The sequence below is a fragment of the Cygnus atratus genome, chromosome 12, assembly GCF_013377495.2.
Source record: "Cygnus atratus isolate AKBS03 ecotype Queensland, Australia chromosome 12, CAtr_DNAZoo_HiC_assembly, whole genome shotgun sequence".
Lineage (NCBI taxonomy): Eukaryota > Metazoa > Chordata > Aves > Anseriformes > Anatidae > Cygnus > Cygnus atratus.
Window position 1 is genome coordinate 1,754,285 of NC_066373.1, and position 19,865 is coordinate 1,774,149.

Below are 19,865 nucleotides of genomic sequence, written 5' to 3' on the forward strand. Positions count from 1 at the left end.
GCTGACTGGCGGAGAGCACCTCGTGCCTTCCTTGGGGGGGAGGGGGGCCTGGCCCCATGGGCACCCCAGTGCCTGGGGGGGGTGGTCCAGGAGCTGGTCCAGCACCCACAGGGCACCCCAGCTTCTGGGGGGGGGGGCAGGAGCCAGCCCCTCCCTGCTCTCCCCAGCCCCACAACCAGGTTGAACTCTAAAGCAATATCCCCCATCCCCAGACCGGGGGGGCACAGGGCCACAGCACACCCTCCCCTGTGGGCGCCCCCCCAACTGGACTGTAAACACTTGTGACTTTTTTTTTTTTTTTTTAATTCAGATGGTTTATTTATACAGATATCTAATAAAAACGAAGCTGAAGCCACCCCAGCTCATGGGGGGGGGGCCTGGGGGGGGGGGGCAGGGATGTGGTGCCCAGGGGGTACCAGCACCCCCATAATAGGCACCCAAGGTCTCCTTGGCCCCCTGCTGTTATAAAAACAGTTAATTTGGGTGTAAAAACAGCTGTTTGGGTGCCAGGTGTCACCATGGCTGGTCGAGTGGCTCCAGTACCCCCCTGACCCCACAGGACCCCCCCAACCCCAGTGGGTCATGGCTCTGCACCCCCCAGCTGCGCCCGGCCCCGTCAGCTCGCCCCGGGCTCCTCCTCATCGTCCTCCAGCAGGAATTCCTGGATCTGTTCCTTCATCCGTGCCCTGCGAGCGACAGACCCGGTGTGGGGGCCCTGCGGGTGCGCTGCCCCCCCCCCCCAGGAAGGGGGGAACCCCCCTCCCCATCCATCCCCTACCTGCAGCTCCTGTGCTGGGCTTCGGCACGCACGTAAGGCGGCAGCGTGGCGGGGGAGCCCTGCGGGACAGCGGGACGGTTGGGACAGGAGCCCCGTCCCCAGTGTGCCCCCCGGTCCCGGGGGGGGTCACCCCCAGTGCCTCACCATTTCCTTGAAGGTGAGGCGGCAGCTGTAGCACAGCAGTGGGATGAAGGCAGCTCTGCTCTCAGGCCTGTGGGGAGAGGGATGGTGAGTGGGGACAGCGTCCCCAGCGCCAGCACCGTGGCCCCAGTGCCAGCACCACGTCCCCAACACCTTCACCCTGTCCCCAGCGCTGCCACAGCATCCCACCACTCGCACGCTCACCCGTTCCCCGTCTCCTCCGTGACCAGCGTGGGCTCCAGGGCCAGCTCCTCCTCTGCAAAAGCCACAGGGGGACATGGTCATACACTCGGGGTGCATGGCCACCCCCCCGCCCCCGTGCCCCCCCACACCCCTCGCTCACCCCCGGCGATGTCCAGGGCGCAGAGGCAGAGCAGGCAGCGCTGGAGCTCGCTGCCTGCCTCGGCGGGAGCCGCGCTCAGCTTCTCACCTGTCCTGCGGCCATGGAGAATGGGTGAGCGGTGGCACCCTGCCTGTCCCAGCCCCCCCCCCCCCCCCAAGGTGCCATACCTGTAGACGGTGCTGATGGTGGATGGGAAATCCACCTGCAGCCCCAGGAGGAAGCTCTCCATCAGGCGGTGGATGCTGGTCTTCTCCCGGCGCTGGGGAAGGGAACGGAGAGCGCACAGGTGGGATGGGGGGGGGGGGGTCCCACAAATCAGCCCCCCTGCCTGCCCTATAGCGTCTGGCTGGGAGCAAGGGAAAGGGGGCCGCCCCTACCTTGGTGCTGAGGGGCGGCGTGATGACGGTGGGGACGCCGAAGAAGTGGTTGTAGAAGGCGATCTCCTTGGCCATGTACTCCCGCATGGGCCGCACCAGCGTCACGTCGCCGTGGCGGCTGTCCACAAACCCCTGCAGGCAGGTGGGTGGCTGGCTGCCGAGGGACTGCCACCGAGCTGGGGACACCCCCCGGATGGCAGAGCAGCCCCCTCGGGTGTGCTCACCGTGTCCACGGCGAGGAAGGCGCCACGGCCCAGCGCCAGGTTGGTGAGGAGCTTGACGGCCACGCGGGTGCAGCTCTCGCCCGTCATCACCTTGGTGTAGCCCCGCGTGCGGGCGGTGTGCAGGATGAGGTGGCTCCTGGGGACACGGTGACACCGGCTCAGACCCGCGGGTGCCACGTGGCCGGCCGGGCAGGAGGAGCCCCTCACCGCAGCATCTGCAGCAGCTCCTCCTTGGCCGTCAGCGTCTCCACCGCCTCGAAGAGCCGCAGCAGCTCCGCTGTGAGGGTGGCATCGGGCAGGCGGGCGCAGGGGGCTGCCAGGTCCCCCCCGGGTCCGTGCTGGGTGCTGAGCCCCGTGGGTGAGGTTTCATCATCCCCGTCAGCCGCCTCCTGCCGCCGCTGCTGGATGAAGCCCTCCACGGCCACCTTGTAGGAGGGACAGGGCTCGCCGGCCGCCCCCGGCCCCCGCCGCAGGACCGAGCCAGGCAGCTCCAAGGCCTGCGGGCAGAGATGGGGTGCTGGGTGAAGGCGGGCATGTCCCCCCCCCGTCCCCATTGTGTGTCACCCCTCGTTCCCAGCACGTCCCTACCTGCTCCAGCGAGGCCAGGTAGTAAGGGAAGCCGGTCTCCTGCAGCAGGGCCTCCATTTGGGCCAGGTTCTGCTCCCGCTGCGCCGGGCTCTGCCCGCACACCGCTCCCTCTGCGGGCACACCAGCTGTGGGTGGGCGAGGGGGGCACGGCCCCGCAGCGGGGACAGGGACGGGGACGGGACCGTGTCTTACCATCGATGTAGACGAGGCCAGGCACGAAGCGCAGCCTCTTGGCCGTCTCGCGGCTCAGCCCCTGGCACAGCAGCGGGGTCAGCGGGCTGCGCTGCGCCCCTGGCCCCCCCTGCCCCGAGCCCACCCCCCGGCCCCGTTCTCACCTCCTGTACCTGCCGCAGCATGGCGCTGGATGCTGGCCCGCCTGACAGCGCCAGCAGCACCTGCGGGGACAACAGGGACAGACAATGGGGACAGTCAGCGGCCTCGGTGCCCCCCCTGCGCCCCTCTGTGTTCCCCCCGTACCTTCTCGCCGGGGAAGATGACGCGGTTCTTGCCCAGCATGGCGCGAAACTTGTGCACGAAGTACTCGCGGAAACAGGCACTGCGGGGACACCGTGGCACGGCCCTGAGCACCCACGCTCCCAAGCCCCAATGTCGTCAGACCCCATGTCCCTGAACCTTGATGTCCCCAGACCCTGATGTCACCATGTCCCCGGACCCCATGTCCCCAAGCCTGATGTCCCCAAACCCCATGTCCGTGAGCCCCGATGTCCCCCAGACCCCATGTCCTCAAGCCTGATGTTCCCAAGCCCGATGTCCCCCAGACCCAATGTCCCCAGACCCCATGTCCCTGAGCCCTGATGTCCCCAGACCCTATGTCCCCAGACTCCACGTCCCCAGTCCCCATGTCTGAGAACCCAATGTCCCCAGACTCCATGTCCCTGAGCCCTGATGTCCCCAAGGCCGACGTCCCCCTGACCCCATGTCCCTACAACCCTATGTCTCTGAGCCCAATGTCCCCAGACCTCACGTCCCTGAGCCCTGATGTCCCCATATCCCCAGACCCCATGTCCCTGAGCTCTGATGTCCCCAGATGCCATGTCCCCCAGATCCCCGGTCCCCATGTCCCCAAACCCGATGTCCCCAGACCCCATATCCCTGAGCCCTGATGTCCCCAGACCCCATGTCCCCGGTCCCCATGTCCCCAAGCCCGGATGTCCCCAGACCCCATGTCCCTGAGCCCCGCTGTCCCCACGTGCCCCAGACTCGACGTCCCCAGACCCGACGCCCCCTGACCCCACGCCCCCGAGCCCCGATGTCCCCGAGCCCCGATGTCCCCGGTCCCCATGTCCCCAGCCCCCCGGTCCCCGGTCCCCTCACCGGCAGAACCCATCCCCGACGCGGATGACGACGGCGGCGGCGCCCTCCCCGCACTTCACGCACGGCCGCGGCTGGCTGCGGGACACGGGGCTGTCAGGAGGGGGGGAGGGGGGGCACGGGGGGCAGCGACCCGGGCCCCCGGCACCGGCACCGGGGCCGGGACCGGGACCGGGTACGGGGGGGGGTCTCCCACCTGCACACCGGGGCAGGACGGCGCCGTGGCGGTCCCGGTGCGGATCCCACCGCGCACCCCCCGCAGCCTCCCGGCGCCTCGCACATGGCGGCCCCGTTCCCGATCCCGGCCCCGTTGCCCGGCCCCGTCCCGGTGACGCGCGGCGCGGTGACGTCACGCCGCCGCCATGTTCCGCAGCCTGCTGGTGGCGGCGGCGCAGCGGCCCCCGGCCCCCCCCGGCCCCCCCCGGGCCCCGCCGCCGCCGCCGCCGCCCCCTCCGGCCCCCGGCGGCCCCGAGGCGCTGGAGGCGCAGTTCAGCTGCCCCATCTGCCTGGAGGTCTTCCACCGCGCCGTCGGCATCGCGGGATGCGGGCATACGTGAGGAGGGGGGCACCGGGGGGATGCGGGGGGATCGGGGGTAACGGGGGGACCGGGGGATCGGGGTCCCCATCTCGGGCTTCAGCCGGGCTTGGGAGCCGTGTCCTGGTTCCCGGCTGGGGATTGGGCTCGTGGCACAGCTCATGGATCGCCTGGTGCTGGGCCCTGCGTCCTAAATCACTGCTGGGACCCCGTTATGCTCCCTGCCTGGAACCGGGGTCCCCGTCCCCATCCCCATCCCCGTCCCCATCCCCATCCCATCCCCATCCCCATCCCCATCCCCATCCCCATCCCCATCCCATCCCCATCCCCTCCCCATCCCCATCCCCTCCCCATCCCCATCCCATCCCGTCCCCGTCCCCATCCCCGTCCCCATCCCCGTCCCCATCCCCGTCCCCATCCCCATCCCATCCCACGTCTCGTACCCCACCAGCGCCCTCAGCCAGTATTGGGGTCCCCCATCCCATCCTACACCCACCCCCCAGGCCTGCTGCTCCCCCCCCTGGAGCAGAGGAGGAGGCAGGGGGTGCCCCGGGGGTGTGCCCCAGGCTCCTTCCTCTCCCCTGCCCCGCTGGTTGGGGGTCTCGGGATGGAAATCCCAACACCCACAGCAGCACGCGGTGGCCAAGCTGCGCCCCAGCTGCTGTGGCCACCAGTGCTGGGGACATGCTGCTGTGGGGCAGGAGGGCTTGGGGCACTGTGGTGGGGAGCTGGGGCCACCCAGCGAGGATCTGGGTGCACCCGACAGGGAGCTGGGGGCACCCATCACCGCAGCACTCCCCTGACACCACCTCTGTGCCCTTCTCCAGCTGCTTTCCGGGCCACCCCGGTCACACATCGAGGACGTGGCTTTGCTTGGTGCCACGGCCCGGCCTCACCCGTCCTCCTCCTCAGCCTTTTTGGGGTTAGGGAGCTGGAGGAGGGGACCCCTCACTGCAATGACCCCCCCAAACACACTGCATGCAGCAGGGGCCCTAAGTGTGTCACGGGGCCACCTGGGAGCCCCGGCGGTGACGTCCATGCCGGGAAGCACTTTGCTGCCGTTCATCAGGGGCCAGGCCAGCCTGTGCCCGCTGCCAGGCTCAGCAGCACCCCGTGCCCTTGTTACGGTGACCTGGGCTGGGGAGGTGACGGGGACACCGTGACAGTTTAGTCTGTGGGGGCCGTGGGACTGCAGGAGATGGAGGGAAGGAGGTGGCACAGGGGGAAGGAGGTGGCACGGCGCTCAGCCCTCCCCTCCGCACGGCTTCGTGCGCTCCCTCCCCGCCGCTCTGATTTCTCATCCGTGCTCCTGCCAGCATCAGGACCTCGGGAGGAGGTGAGCCGGGCTCTAACGCTCCGTCTCCCTCGCCTGCTTTGTTCCTCGCCGCCTGCGTGCTCAGCGCCGTTATTGTTCGGCTCCGCTCAGATCTGTGCCGCTGTGCTCACAGCTCGGCGTCCAAGCGGCTGCTGCACGTGCGGTGCCGGAGGACGAGCAGCAGAACGGCTCCTCTGGAGCCCCCGGGACCCCCGCACCCCCTCCCAAGCTGCCAGCCTGGGCAGTTCCTCCCCACGCAGATACTACTCGCTGGGTTTTGGGGCTGCCCGAGGCGTGCAGGAGTCCCTGGGAGCCCCCCCGTCCTACCCCCCGGCGCTGGGGTCTCACTCCCCGCTCTCTCCGTGCCCCCCAGGTTCTGCGGGGAGTGCCTGCAGCCCTGCCTCCAGGTGCCGTCCCCGCTCTGCCCGCTCTGCCGCATGCCGTTCGACCCCAAGAAGGTGGAGAAGGCCTCCAGCGTGGAGAAGCAGCTCTCGTCCTACAAAGCCCCCTGCAGAGGCTGCAGCAAAAAGGTAAAAGCAGGCGGGGGGGGCTGCCTGTCCCCGTCCCGTGCTCAGCACGTCCCCAAATTGTCCTGCAAGACGCGGTGGCCCCCGGGGGAAGGGCTGCTGCCGCCTGAGGTGAGCGGGGCTGTGCAGGGATGGAGGAGCACCTTCCCGGCTGCAGGCTGGAGGTGTTATTAGTGGGGACCTTCAAACGCACGCTGAGGTTTTCCTGCAGCAAAGGAGAGGCCGAGACAAACCAGCTTTGCTGCTCCCAGCGAGGGTAAGGACTTGGGTCTTGCTCAAGGTGCTGTGATCCCAGCAGCTGGGAACAGACGTGGCCCGGGGCGGTCTGGTCTGGGGCGCTTCTGGGGCCGGCTGTAATGCTGTGATTCATGGTGTGTCTCCACGGGCTGGGTTGTTGCCCTCTCTGTCTTCCGTTAACTTTGGGGATTTTCCTGTAACTGCCTGGCTGGGGCCCAGAAACGTTCCCCTGTGGTGGTGCCGGAGCAGTTTGGGGTTAGCGCCTGTCAGCAGTTACTCTTTCGGGAAGGAAAATGGAGCTAGCGCTGCAGTAACGCAGCCCGGCTGACTTCTTGTGTATGAACCCTGGGGACTCGTGCAGGGAGCGTGCAACCCCAAATCTCCCTGTCCTGCAAGGAAGGAGGGGCTCTGCAGCATTTCCACACCGACGTGGGTCGTCCTCTGCTGACCAGAGTTTGCTCTGATGTTGGTCGGCCAAAGCGTGGCAAAAATGCTCTGGTTCGGGGGAGCAGAGGCTCCGGTGCTGTGTGAGGCTCCGGTGCTGTGCCTGGCAGGGGAAGGTGTTCCTGTAACCTCTGAGAACATTTCTTCTCTCCTTTTTCTCCAGGTGACCCTAGCCAAAATGCGGTCTCACGTCTCGTCCTGTGCGAAGGTGCAGGAGCAGATGGCCAACTGCCCCAAGTTCGTCCCCGTTGTCCCCACGTCCCAGCCTATCCCCAGGTACTGTCGTGTGGTGCGTAGGGAAGTGCAAACGGCGCGGACGTTCCCATCCATCCTCACTAGAAGCCCTAAAATCCAAGCGTGGGCTGGGGTGGGAACGGTCTGGTCTGCCTCCTCCCATGGGCAGGGGGGACAGAGCAGAAAGGGGAGCATCAGGGGTGGCTGGGTGAGGTTGGAAGGAGTCGATCCCGGCCCTTCGCAGGGGTCTGAGCTTGTCCTCGCTCCCTTCAGCAATATTCCCAATCGCTCCACGTTCGTGTGCCCGTACTGCGGGGCCCGGAACCTGGACCAGCAGGAGCTGGTGAAGCACTGCATGGAGAACCACCGCAACGACCCCAACAAAGTGGTGAGCGGGGCTGGGGCGGGTCTGTGTGGGGGGGTAACCCCTGGAAATCCAAATATACTATACTAGATCCTGCATCCTGTGCCACCAGCACGCGGAGCTGCTGCTGCTGGACGGAAAGCACAGCTGGGTTTCGAGTTGGTTTAGTTGATTTTCAATCTTTTTGATGGAACGAGCCACCTCTGTCCCGCTGTGCCTGCGACCTGCTGGCGCTGGGCTTGCTCTCCCCACCCCTGCTGAAGTGGGGGGCTCGCAGCTCTGGGGTCATCGCAGAGGTGCTCATACACGTGCATTTAACTTGTCAGCAAGCTAAAAGCAGCCTGGCCACGCACCGAAGGCTTTGTGCACGTGTTGCACCCGCACAGCAAAGCACCCCGGGGGAGCTGGAGGTGGGGCTGTGCCCACGGGTCACCGTTCCCCTGTCCCTGCCCTCCGCAGGTGTGCCCGGTGTGCTCGGCCATGCCCTGGGGGGACCCCAGCTACAAGAGCGCCAACTTCCTCCAGCACCTCCTCCACAGGCACAAGTTTTCCTACGACACCTTCGTGGTGAGTATGGCTGCGAAGCGGAGCAGTCACCTTCCCCGTGTCCCACGCACCGCACGTAGAGCTTGGGAGAGCTCCTGGGTGTTCAAGCTGCTCGCTGTCAGACACATACCCAGAAAAAATCATCCCAGGAGGAGCAGAGAAATGTTCTCTCTCTCTCCGAAGATGTTTTTTTTTTTTTTTTTTTTCCATGTGCTCCGTTAAATTCTTTCCTGAGGAACTGTAACACAAAAGCCCTTTTCTTTGAGGCTTCACGTGGGGAAACACGGGGAGAGAAGAGGAGTGCAGGGGTCGTCCTCTCGGGGCTGCAGCCCCTCTGTGTGTGGTAGGGGTGCGATCCTGCAGCCTCGCAGGGCCCAGCGGGTGATTTTGTTAGCCTCCTGGATTTGTTAGTTAAGATTTCAGAAAAAGGAACCTCCGACTATTTACGGAGAAGTACCCGCAGCTCAGGAAGTGATTAATGTCGTGTAACCTGCCTGGGGTGCTGGAGGAGCCTGCGGCCCTGCAGAGGGCTTTGCCTTTGGCCCTGGTTTCTCAGATAGCTTCGTTTCATCCCTGCCTGCTGCCAGGTCTGAGGGCAGGGGCGACGTCAGGAGGTTTGACCCAGGCAGGAGAGGGACTGGGGCACAAATACGGGGTACCCCAAAGAGCACGGTGTTCCTGGGACCTTGCAGCCCTGTCTGCCAGCAGGCAGCTCTCCTGACCAACCCTTCTTTTTTTAGGACTACAACATCGACGAGGAGGCAGCACTGCAGGCTGCTCTGGCTCTGTCTCTCTCCGAGAACTGAGGGCTGCTGCGGAGCTTCTCTTCGCTTCGGACCCCCCCTCACACCCCTTTTGCACACTCGACCTCCCTGCTGGGGCGGCACGGAGCTCGTGGCCCCCCCGAGACCCACCGCCTCTCTTCCCTCTTCTCTCCGGGCTGATCCCACCTCCGTGAAGAAGGCGGAGGCGCCTCGGCATCACGGTGGAGCGGTGAGTGAGCAGAGACGTCGCTGCCGGGAGGAGAGAGGCGTCCGTGCCGAAGGGCTGGGATCCTTCCTCGGCTCGGCATCTCGTATCCGTATCCGGAGCATATACCTGTACCCAGATCTATTTATTATTAGATGCTTTTTGGCACCATTCGTCTTCATGCTCTTTGTTGCAGTTTGATAGGCACGTAAAACTGCGATGCGTTTTATGCAGAAACGCCCTAGTTCTAAACTACACCCGTCCACGTCCTTTTCTGAAAAGGAAGAAAACAGCACGGAGCGGTTTTGTTTTTTTTTTTCAAACCCTACGAGGTTATTTCTGGAGCCGCCGGTCTGTCCCGTCCCCCACGCTGCAGGCAGGAGGGAGCTGCCTCCTTTTCCTGCAGGACAGCCCAGGAGCAGGCTGGGCTGCAGCCCGGAGCAAGACTTTTGCCCTCGTGAGCCCCGTGGGAGCAGCGGGTTCGGAGCCGTGGACTGTCTGGACGCCCAGTGAAACTCCCAAAACTCCCACCCTCCTCGTTTTGTACCGGCTCTTGTGATACTGCGTCCTCGCATTTTTCTATACGAACCGGCGCGATGCCTTTTCCACGTTTTGTAGAGCGGGAACAGAAGCTGTTACTCTTTACACTGCAATATCCGTCGCCGGGGACGAGAGTTATTTTTATGGAACATTATTAAGAAAGTATATTTTTAAAAAAAAACAAAAAACAAAAAAGACACTCTTAAAATGAAAACCAAACACGCTGTGGATTTGAAATCGGGTGGGATGGAGGAGCTGGACCCTGGGCCCGCAGGTGGGACTCTGCCTGGGCCACGGCAAGCGTGCACGTTTCCTCCTCCGTCCCCTCCGGGCTGTCTCCGTCTGCTGGCAGCTTCTCTCTGCAGTTGGTGGTCAGCACCTCGTCGCTCAGCACCGCCAGCCCCACGGCTCCTCCACGGGAAGGGGAGCGGGCAGCGGCGTGCCGAGAGCTGCCTCGTGGAGGACAAGCAGCCCCCTTTGTGTTCTCCAAGAGCCGCTTGCTCGGCTGCAGTCCCCGAGCTGCTAACTCGTGGCCAGGCTCTGCGGGTTCTCGCCGGGCTCGGCAGCTGGAGCAGCTCTTCGTAGCTGGCTCCTGGCAGGGCTCTGGGCTCTGAGTGCTGGCGTAACGCTGAGGGCTGGATTTCCTTCCTCTCTCTGCCAGCTGATCTCTCAGACGCTTGTAATTAAACAAGAAGCGCTGCTTGAGAGCCAGGAACAAGGGGCTCAGCCCGCCGGGCTTGCACAAGCTCTGCTGGGAATCACCCAAGTTTGATTTTTTCCTCCAAAACTGCAGCGCTACTGGAAGCCCTTGGCCACAGAGATCGAGCGTGGCAGGAAAGGATTTCACCGAGCGGCTTCCAGCCCCTGGCTCCTGCGGCAGCAGCACCAACCCTTGCAGGCAGGGCTGCTCTGCGATGTCCCTGGATGTGGCCGTGGGCGAGATCCGGAGGGCAGCTGCGGGCTCGGTGCTGCCGGACGGTGCTGTGCCTGTCCCACGGGTGCATGGGGACGCGGGGCTGTGTGGGATGCCTAACGCAGAGCACCTCGTCCCCCGAAATGGGATTGCAGGATTACGTGTTCCTCTCCCCGGGCATGGGGCACATCCGGGCGGATGCTGATCTGAGGGATGTGCCGTAGCCTCCCCGTACCAAACGTGGCAGAAGGCGCCTGCAAAGCACGGTGCCATGTCTGCGCGGTCCCTGCACGGTGCCCAGGCACCCTGCCGCCCTTTGGGGTGGCACCAACAAGGGGACCAGCCCAAGGCTCACGGGGACTTACCCATACGGGGGCAGTGAGGTGACATCTGCACACCTGGGCTGGGCAGTGCTCAGGAGGGCAGCAGTCCCCCACCCCGTGCACTGAAGGGGTGCTTCGGGGGACCCCAAGGTGCCTGTCCGGGGCTGCACCCCAGTGTCCTCCTAAAGGTCGGGGTGCTGCTGGGACGTGCCACTGCTGTGCCCTGGGGCTGCGGGGCGCCTGTGCCTCTGGCGTGCCCCGGGCTCGCCTGCCGTCCTCATCCCCGCTCAGAGAAGCATCCTTTTGTGGTTCATCCGAGTCCTGGCTCCCTCCAGCTCTGCTCTAGCAATACTGTCTTTTTACTATAAGTAGTACTGAGTGTTTTGGGGTCCTCGGGCTCCTGTTTTGGGGTCGTCGGGCTCCCCTGTGCCGCTGGCAGCCCTTTGGGGCAGGCACGGAGACCGTCTGCTCCCCTGGCAGAGGGCAGCACTCACTGCCCCCGGGGAAAGGGCTGGGGCTGCTCTGCTCCCTCTCTGGAGCAGGGAGGAACGGGGTCTTCCCTTACCAGCACCGCGTCCTCAGCACCTGCCCAGCTTGGGGGCTTCCCCTGCTCCCAGTGGGACGGAGCAGGGGAGTCTGGAAGGGACCCAGCTGGGTTTCCCCGTCCCCTCTTTGGCTGGGACTCTCAGGTTAGAGGTCTCTGGTCCGTGCTGCTCTCCATGGAGCTCTTGCTACCTGCCCTGGAGGATTTGGGGCAGCACCCTTAATGCCTCTGTCTCCCTCCTCCTCTTCCTTTTTGCCCCAGAAGCGTCAGAGCAGGGGCAGCAACGGCTGCTTTCGTAAAGCACCTTAAGGCTGTGCAGGCGGCTCCTGCCTCTCGCCCCCTTGGCGTGGGGCTGGGTCTGACCATGCCGGGGCTCCGGGTGCCGCCGGGCTCCTGCTGCGCCGCCGGCTGTGCTCGTTAGTTGCTCCCCCCGACTTTTTGCATAAGGACTAGAACTTTTAATGAGACATACCGGTTTTTTGAAGAAGAAGAAAAAAAGAAAAATCAACGATGTATTTGTAGCAAGCCATTTTTCTCAATAAAGGCGGTTTCATCCACGGGTGGTCTCGGTGTGCAGTCTGTGCCCCGCGGGGGACCCAGGCTCAGCGGGGAGCGCTCGGGTCCGCTGGGACGGGGCTGGGGGTGCGCGCCACCGAGGTCCCTTACCTGGGCTGCTCCGTCCGTTTTTATGGCCCCATCCCCTGCCTCATTAACTGCTGCTGTTAATGGCAGGGTTTGGCAGTGCCGTTACATCGCCCTACCCCACGGGAGCCCCGTGACTGCACACCCGGCGCTGGCAGCGGGTCCTGGCGCCCGCAGGAGCACGCGGGAGGTGCTGTCCCCATCGCTGGCACCGCGCACCGTCCCCGGAGCCCTGCTGGGCGCAGGCCAGGGCAGCGCAGCGGGTGTCCCTGCTCCGGGTGTCCCGGGGAGGGGTCCTGGCTCCGCGCCCCCGCAGCCGGCAGGGGTTCCCCAGGGACGCAGCACGGACGGGCTGCCTCTGCCCAGTCGCTTCCTCCGGCACGGGCACCGGCTGCGTGCAGCCCCGCGAGGGTTCGCCCCGTCCCCTGCTCGGGCCAGACGCGTTGCTGCAGCTTCTGGATGCAGGCGAGACCTCACCGGTGAGCCCCGAGGGTCATTGGGGTGGCCAGGGATGGAGCTGGACCCGAGGGCTGCTCCCTGCTGGGGGTGAGCTTGGGGTCTGCGCCACGCGCTGGGCTGCCTGGGGGTGGTGGGTGTTAAACTGGGGTGAACTGGTCCTCGGAGCGGTGTTTGCGGGGAGCAGAGAGCTCTGCATCGCCCATGTGCTGGGGCTGCCTCTGGCCTCACTGAGCCACAGAGCGTGGCTCCTGCCCCAGCACACGTGTTCCCCCCCCCCCCCAGCTATCACCCCCGGGGTAATAAATGACTGGGGGACACAATGGCCAGGGCTGATAACATTGAGTGTCCACCTTATCTGCTCACTGACCCTTCCCCAAACAGCCCCGGTGAGGTTTTCCATGGAGACCCGTGCAGGGCGAAGGGGCACCCGGGGCTGGGGGGGGGGGGTCCCCACAAACCGAGGCTGTGCCCTAACCCAGGGGCAATGCCCGCTGCGACCCAGGGGGATGCTGTGGGCGGTGGGATCCCATCCGTGGGATGTGTAGGGTGGCCTTGCCAGGGGGACGGGGCTGTCCCCACCACACGGTCCCTTGCACCTGCAGCGGGGCTTGCTGGCGGCCAAGGCCAGCCCTCGGGCAGCGGTTGGCCCCGGGGCTCCCCGGGGGCTGCCCATGCTAATGAGCCCGGGGCCTTATGGCACCTGCTGGCGCCCGCGGGGACACGGCGGGGGACGCAACGGGGACACGGAGCTCGCCTGCTGGCCCTGCCATGCCCCGCTCCTTCCTGGTGAAGAAGCCCTCCAGCACCCGCGCCCCCAACTACGGCCAGCTCGACGCCCGCGGTAAGGCTGCCCTGGGGACCCCGGATCCGAATTGGTGCCTGGGGGGGGGGCAAATTCCCAGGGCTGGGTGTGCAGGACCCTCCCCTCCAACATACCCCGTCCTCCCCACCCGCATGGGGGTCCCCGTGCTAATTTTGGGGGGCTGGAGCTGGTTGCTGGGTGCCCCAGGGGATGCCCAGATTTTTGGTACATCCAGCCCCAGATGTTCTGGGGGTGCCTGTGGCATCCCCATTCCTGTTTTTTTTTTTTTTTTTTGGGGGGGGGGAAGGACCATTTCTGCCCAGTTTTGCAGTGCATAGGGGTGGGCACCAGGGTGGGGGGTAGGGGGGGGACTGGGTGTGGATAAGCCCCAGCCAGGGATAACCCTGGGGGGGGTCTGGTGACCAGGACAGCCCCCATCCTTCACCCCTTGCCTTGCCCCCCCCAGAACTCGATGGCTCGTGCTCCTCCTGCAGGGGGGTGCTCAGCCCCGCACCCCCCTCCACCACCCGCCTGCCAGACCACGGCCGCCTCCTCGCCCGCCTCTCCCTCCCGCTGCCCCACGACACCAAGAGCCCCCCAGACCCTGCAGGCACCCGCAGCCCGGGCACCCCCCTGAAGGACAACCAGACCCTCAACCGGCTCGGGGGGGCGGCCGAGGCGGGGGTCCCCAGGCCCTGCCACCCCTTCCCGGGGTCGCCCCGGCGCTGGTTCAGCTGCGCGCGCTGCGCCAGGGCGTACACCAGCCTGGGCGCCCTGAAGATGCACATCCGCACCCACACCCTGCCCTGCGTCTGCAGCCTCTGTGGCAAAGCCTTCTCCCGGCCCTGGCTGCTGCAGGGCCACCTCCGCACCCACACAGGTAAGGATATTCCTCCCCCACCCCGGGTCCTCGCTGCTTCTGCCATCCCCATCCTAGTCCCCTGCCTCAGTTTCCCCTGGCGCACAAAGCTCCGCGGGTGCAGGCTCCCACCCAGCATCCCCATGGAGCATCCTGGGGCTGTGCACGGGGGTCTGGGGTGGGAGGTGGGACTGTGGGTTCCTGAGCGTGTGTCCCACAGGGGAGAAGCCCTATGCCTGTCCCCACTGCAGCCGCGCCTTCGCCGACCGCTCCAACCTCCGCGCCCACCTCCAGACCCACTCGGGCGTCAAGAAGTACCGGTGCCGCGCCTGCGCCAGGACCTTCTCCCGCATGTCGCTGCTGGCACGGCACGAGGACGGGGGGTGCTGCGGGGCGGCCTGAGCCCCCCCCCTGCACCCGGAGAGGGCAGCGAGCACTGCGCCGTGCCGTGCCACACCGTGTCATACTCCACCGTGCCATGCCATGCTGCACCGTGCCATGCTATGCCCCAAAGAAGGACTGGAGAGCATCATGCAGCGCTGCCTGGATGGCCCCTGCAGGTCACCGAAGCCCCCTGCTGCTCCCCAACTGCTCCACCACGGCCCCCAGGGCTGGAGGAATCTCTTGGTTGTGTCCCCCCCCATGTTGCGGGCACCAGGGAGGGTTGTTGGGCTTTCATCTGCGGAGTCATTAAAAGTGGAGCTGGGCACCGGGGGTGTGAGTGGCGAGGCTGTCCCTTATCGCTGCCGTGCTGCTCGGCTGGCATCGTGTCCCACCGGCACCAGAGCATCTCGTCCTGTCGTGCGTGGCCTCACAGGGCAGGATCCACCCGGGGCTGCCCACCCGAGCACCCTCCTCCCCATCTCGCCTCCCCTGCATGGGTCACGGGGACACCAGTGTCCCCATGGATGTGTCCCCGGCTGGCCTCGTGCCCCAAAACCAGGGACTCGGCGGCTTTTTGGGCTGGGGTCTGTGCTGCGGAGGGGTGTGGGGGCCAAGCCCTGTGCCAACAGCAGCCCCCAGCCACTTTTTGGTTGGAAGCCCTAAAAATAGGAGCAGGGAGATTGTATTTTTCTGATCATGGATGTAACCCAAGCACGGGGGCTCTGTGTGCTCCAGGGTGCCCCTGGGGGCTGTCACCTCCACCCCCTGTGCAGGAGGGGACTTCTGGCCTGGATGCTGCAGTATTTTGGGGAGGGGGGGGGGGGGGACAGGACACACCGCTGGCTTGTGTACCCATGCACCCCCCAGGGACCCCAAAATTGTCCCTGAGCATCCCCAGCAGGGGGATGGCTGGGGTCTGTGGGACCCCCCCCACCCCCACCCCACAGTGTTGGGGACAGCCCAATCACCCTGGTGGACTGGGGAAGGGGAGGGGAGGAGGTGGGGACGGTTTTGGGGGGGTGCCAGCAGGAGGGAGCCGCGCATCCACCCCGTGCTATTTGCAGCCCAGCCCTGCTAAATCAGGCCCCCACCTGTCCCGGTGGCAGGGGAAAGAATCCCACACCCCAAAATAACCGCGTGCCTTCCCCTTGCCCATGGAAAATGCTTATACATCCTGGGGGGGGGCGGGGGCTGTTTGGACCCCGGGATGGCCCCCGCTGTGCCTGCCAGCACCCATGGGTGCCAGCGGGGAGCCCCCGCTGTGACAGCAAAGGGGTTCCCCAAATGTCCCCAATTTTGGGAGGGGGGGATGCTGCCCCCTCAGTCCCCAGTGGTTTTTTTTTGGGGGGGGGACCCCCAGCAGCAGAGCAGTCCCCACGGTGTCACCCATGTGCCAGGCGTGTGCCTGCTGTCACCTCCGGGCACGGGGACATGCGGGATGTTTTCCACTGTGAGCGATCGGCCAGGGGACAAAAATACCCTCGGGAGGGTGGGGGGACACCGGTGGGGCCCAGCTGGGGGATACTGGGGCTCCCGCTGCTTGCCAGCCCCATGGGGTGGGGTGCTGGGGGCACTGGGAGCACTGGGAGCGCTGGAGGAGTTCTAGGATATTGAGGCACTGGTGTATTGGGAGCACTGGGGGCTGTGGAGGTGCTGTAGGAACTGGGGGCACTGGGATACTGGGAGCACTGGGGGCCCTGAAAGCTCTGGGAACATTGGCATGTTGGGTGTACTGGGAGTACTGGGGTGGTGCTGGGGTAAGTAGGAGCACTGGGGGCACTGGGAGCACTGGAATAACTGGGAGTGCTGGTGCACGTAGGTACTGGGCAACGGGGATACTGGGAGCACTGGAGTGTGGATGCACTGGGATCACCTCGAGTAACACTGAAGACGCAGGGTGTAGGAGTACAGGGGGCACAGAGCACACTGGGAGCACTGGGGACTGGTTGAACTGGGAGTACTGGGAGTACAGCAAACTGGGAACACTGGTGGTGATACTGGGATATAGGGATGGGGCACTGGCGGCACTGGGGTATGGCACACTGGGGGCGCTGGGACAGTGTCAGTGGGAGGCACTGGGAGCACTCGGAAATGGTCACTTGTCGCACTGGTGGTACAGGCCGCACGCGCAGCCCCACCCCGCATGCGCGCCGCCCTCCCGGCCCTAAGATGGCGCCGCCCTCTCCCCGTGGCTTCATGCCGTCAGGGGGCGGGGCTGGGCGGGCAGGAGGCGGGGCCTCTCCGTGGTCCGATCGCTGCCATTGGTCGGCCGGGCCCGGCCGCTGCGGCTGCAGCCAATAGCGGGCGGGGCTGCCACGCGCGAGCGGCGGTGGGCGGGGCGGCGCCGTGCCGGGCGCGGGGCTCGGAGCGCGGCGGGATGGCGGAGGAGCGGGGCCCGGCGGTGGTCACCTGCACGGCGCCCGTCAACATCGCCGTCATCAAGTACTGTGAGTGCGGGGCGGGGGGGCCGTGCCGAGCCGTGTTGTGCCGTGCCGAGCCGTGCCGTGCTATATTAGGCAGTATAGCACGCCGTGCCGAGCGGTGCCGAGCCGTGCCGAGCGGTGCCGAGCCGTGCCGTGCTATATCAGGCAGTATAGCACGCTGTGCCGAGCTGTGCCGAGCCGTGCCGTGCTATATTAGGCAGTATAGCACGCCGTGCCGAGCCGTGCCGAGCCGTGCCGTGCTCTATCAGGCAGTATAGCACGCTGTGCCGAGCCGTGCCGAGCCGTGCCATGCCGTGTTGTGCCATACCAGGCAGTATGGCGAGCTGTGCCGAGCCGTGCCGTGCCGTGCCGAGTGGTGCTGAGCCGTGCTGTGCTGTGTTGTGCCATACCAGGCAGTATGGTGTGCCATGCCGTGCCGAGCTGTGCCGTGCTACGCTGTGCAATGCCAAACCAAGCCAAACCAAGCCATACCAAGCCATTGCAAGTAGTGCCATGCCGTGCTGAGCAGTGCCACGCTGTGCAATGCCAAGCTGTACCGTACCAAGCCGTACCATGCCACGCTAAGCAGCGCCATGCTGTGCCGAGCTGTGCCATGCCATGCTGAGCAGTGCCACACTGTGCAATGCCATGCCATGCCATACCAAGCTGTGCCATGCCATGCTAAGTACAGTGCCACGCTGTGCGATGTCAAGCCGTACCATACCAAGCCATACCATACCAAGCCATAGCATACCAAGCCATACCATGCCATACCAAGCTGTACCATACCAAGCCATACCATGCCATGCCAAGCTGAGCGGTACCAAGCTGTGCCGTTCCACACCGTGCCACCTCCACGTCTCTTACAGGGGGCAAGCGCGACACCGACCTGATCCTGCCCATCAACTCCTCCCTCAGCGTCACGCTGCACCAGGACCAGGTTGGTGCGGGGCCGCGTCCCCACCCCCAGCACCGGGGGGCTGCTGCCCCCAAAACCCCCGCAGCGGGGCTGGGCCGGCCCCCCTGGCTCAGCCCCGTCCCGCACAGCTGAGGACCACCACCACGGCCGCCGCCAGCCGGGACTTCACCGAGGACCGGCTGTGGCTGAACGGGGAGGAGGTGGACGCGGCGCAGCCCCGGCTGCAGGCCTGCCTGCGGGAGGGTGAGTATTTGGCGAGGGGGGCACGGAGGGACGTCCTTGTGCCCCCCTCACAGTTCTGACCTTGTCACCTCACAGTGCGGCGCCTGGCCCGCAAACGCCGCGGTGACGAGGACGCGTCCCCGCTGAACCTCTCCTACAAAGTCCACGTCGCCTCCGAGAACAACTTCCCCACCGCCGCCGGGCTGGCGTCCTCGGCCGCCGGCTACGCCTGCCTGGGTGGGTGAGCGGGGACAACGCCACCGCCTCGTCCCCTTGCTGTGCCCGGGGACGGCACGGTGTCCCTGCTGACCCTCCCCACATCCCCGCAGTGTCGGCGCTGGCGCGGCTGTACGGCGTGGAGGGCGAGCTGTCGGAGGTGGCGCGGCGCGGCTCGGGCAGCGCCTGCCGCAGCATGCTGGGGGGCTTCGTGCAGTGGCACCGCGGCGAGCGGCCGGACGGCAGGGACAGCGTGGCGCAGCAGCTGGCCCCCGAGACGCACTGGCCGGAGCTGCGCGTCCTCATCCTGGTGGTGAGGGGGTTGGTTTTGGGGACCGGGGGTGCCGCGCGGGGCTGGCACCTGTCCCCCGTGGGGCGCCCGTGGCTCACGGTCCCCGTCCCCGCGCAGGTCAGCGGGGAGAAGAAGGCGGTGGGCAGCACGGCGGGCATGCAGAGCAGCGTGGACACCAGCCCCTTGCTGAAGGTAGGGGACGGAAGGGCTCAGCCAAGGGGCTCAGGGTTGGGGGATTCGGGTCCCAAGGGGGGCCGCGTGTCCCCGAGGTGACCGCGCTGGCCCCCCCCCCCACCCCCCAGTACCGCGCGGAGGCGGTGGTGCCGGAGCGGCTGTCCCGCATGGCGCGGCACATCCAGGAGCGGGACTTCGAGGGGTTCGGGCAGCTCACCATGCAGGACAGCAACCAGTTCCACGCCACCTGCCTCGACACCTTCCCCCCCATCTTCTACCTCAACGACGTCTCGCGGGCCATCATCGCCCTGGCGCACCGCTACAACTCCCACCACGGCCGCACCAAGGTACGGGGCGGACCCGGGGGTCCCGGCACGGCACGGTGGTGCTGAGCGCGTCCCTACCGGCCCCGAGGGTCCCATCCTGGCCACTGACCTCGTCCCTGCCCCGTGGCAGGTGGCCTACACCTTCGACGCCGGCCCCAACGCCGTCATCTTCGCGCTGGAGGACACGGTGGACGAGTTCGTGGCGGTGGTGAGGCGCAGCTTCCCGCCCGCCTCCAACGGGGACCGGTAAGGTTAACCTCCCCCCCCCCATCCATCACTGGGACCGGGACCGGGCCGGGGGCTGGCGACGAGCCCCCCTGCCGCGGTGCTGAGCGCCAGCCGTGCCGCAGGTTCCTGCGGGGGCTGCCGGTGGGCACGGCGGCGCTGCCGGAGGAGCTGGCGGCGGCCGTGGTGGCGGAGCCGGTGCCGGGAGCCGTGCGGTACATCCTGCACACCAAGGTACGGGCAGGACGGGGCGGGGTGGGGGGGGGGCAGGACCCCAGCCCCGTTGTGGGGACCCCCCCCCGGTGCCTGCCTTGTCCCCTGACGCCCCCCCGTTGTCCCCACAGCCCGGCCCCGGCCCCCAGCTCCTGCGGGACCCCAGCCAGCACCTCCTGGGCGCGGACGGGCTGCCCCGACGCACGGCCTGAGCACCGGCGGGGGGGGGGGGGACGGGACACCGGTGACAACCATGGGGGGCACCCCCGTGGGGACCCCCGCCATTGGGGGGGGGGGGTGTACAGCCCCCCCCGGGACCTGATTTTTACCCTTTTTGAGCAAATAGAGCTTTGTTGGCTGCAGCCGTGTGGGTGTGCGGTGCTGGGGGGCGCTCGGGACGTGACCCCCCCCGTGACCCCAAGGACCCCAGTGGGG

The 19,865-nt window shown here is 66.4% G+C and overlaps 4 protein-coding genes across 5 annotated transcripts; 3 read left to right on the forward strand and 1 right to left on the reverse strand.

The window, feature by feature from the left end:
* Nucleotides 1-103: 103 nt before the first annotated feature.
* On the reverse strand, nucleotides 104-4,094 carry CTU2 (cytosolic thiouridylase subunit 2). Of its 2 annotated transcripts, none has more exons than XM_035566272.2 (15): nucleotides 3,980-4,094; nucleotides 3,787-3,861; nucleotides 2,929-3,007; nucleotides 2,787-2,846; nucleotides 2,644-2,704; nucleotides 2,452-2,561; nucleotides 2,071-2,360; nucleotides 1,864-1,999; nucleotides 1,640-1,771; nucleotides 1,430-1,521; nucleotides 1,263-1,354; nucleotides 1,124-1,175; nucleotides 923-989; nucleotides 779-837; nucleotides 104-686 (listed from the first exon to the last, which is right to left on the reverse strand). In XM_035566272.2, the coding sequence occupies exons 1-15, from the start codon at nucleotides 4,063-4,065 to the stop codon at nucleotides 617-619; spliced, it is 1,461 nt and encodes a 486-aa protein (XP_035422165.1). In that variant the 5' UTR covers nucleotides 4,066-4,094; the 3' UTR covers nucleotides 104-616. The 2 variants fall into 2 exon arrangements, with proteins under 2 accessions (XP_035422165.1, XP_050569247.1); XM_050713290.1 differs by having other exon boundaries at nucleotides 3,787-3,857; nucleotides 3,980-4,056.
* Nucleotides 4,095-4,145: 51 nt separating this feature from the next.
* RNF166 (ring finger protein 166) lies at nucleotides 4,146-11,831 on the forward strand. The gene is made up of 6 exons (XM_035566313.1): nucleotides 4,146-4,336; nucleotides 6,007-6,163; nucleotides 7,005-7,117; nucleotides 7,349-7,463; nucleotides 7,899-8,006; nucleotides 8,726-11,831. Exons 1-6 carry the CDS (start codon nucleotides 4,146-4,148, stop codon nucleotides 8,789-8,791), a joined length of 750 nt encoding a protein of 249 aa, XP_035422206.1. The 3' UTR covers nucleotides 8,792-11,831.
* Nucleotides 11,832-13,143: 1,312 nt separating this feature from the next.
* SNAI3 (snail family transcriptional repressor 3) lies at nucleotides 13,144-14,438 on the forward strand. Its single transcript, XM_035566229.1, has 3 exons — nucleotides 13,144-13,216; nucleotides 13,644-14,057; nucleotides 14,257-14,438. The coding sequence occupies exons 1-3, from the start codon at nucleotides 13,144-13,146 to the stop codon at nucleotides 14,436-14,438; spliced, it is 669 nt and encodes a 222-aa protein (XP_035422122.1).
* Nucleotides 14,439-16,741: 2,303 nt separating this feature from the next.
* Nucleotides 16,742-19,792, forward strand: MVD (mevalonate diphosphate decarboxylase). Its single transcript, XM_035566236.2, has 10 exons — nucleotides 16,742-16,867; nucleotides 17,713-17,783; nucleotides 17,891-18,005; nucleotides 18,081-18,221; nucleotides 18,314-18,513; nucleotides 18,610-18,684; nucleotides 18,795-19,013; nucleotides 19,123-19,238; nucleotides 19,343-19,451; nucleotides 19,562-19,792. The coding sequence occupies exons 1-10, from the start codon at nucleotides 16,798-16,800 to the stop codon at nucleotides 19,640-19,642; spliced, it is 1,197 nt and encodes a 398-aa protein (XP_035422129.1). The 5' UTR covers nucleotides 16,742-16,797; the 3' UTR covers nucleotides 19,643-19,792.
* Nucleotides 19,793-19,865: the final 73 nt, after the last annotated feature.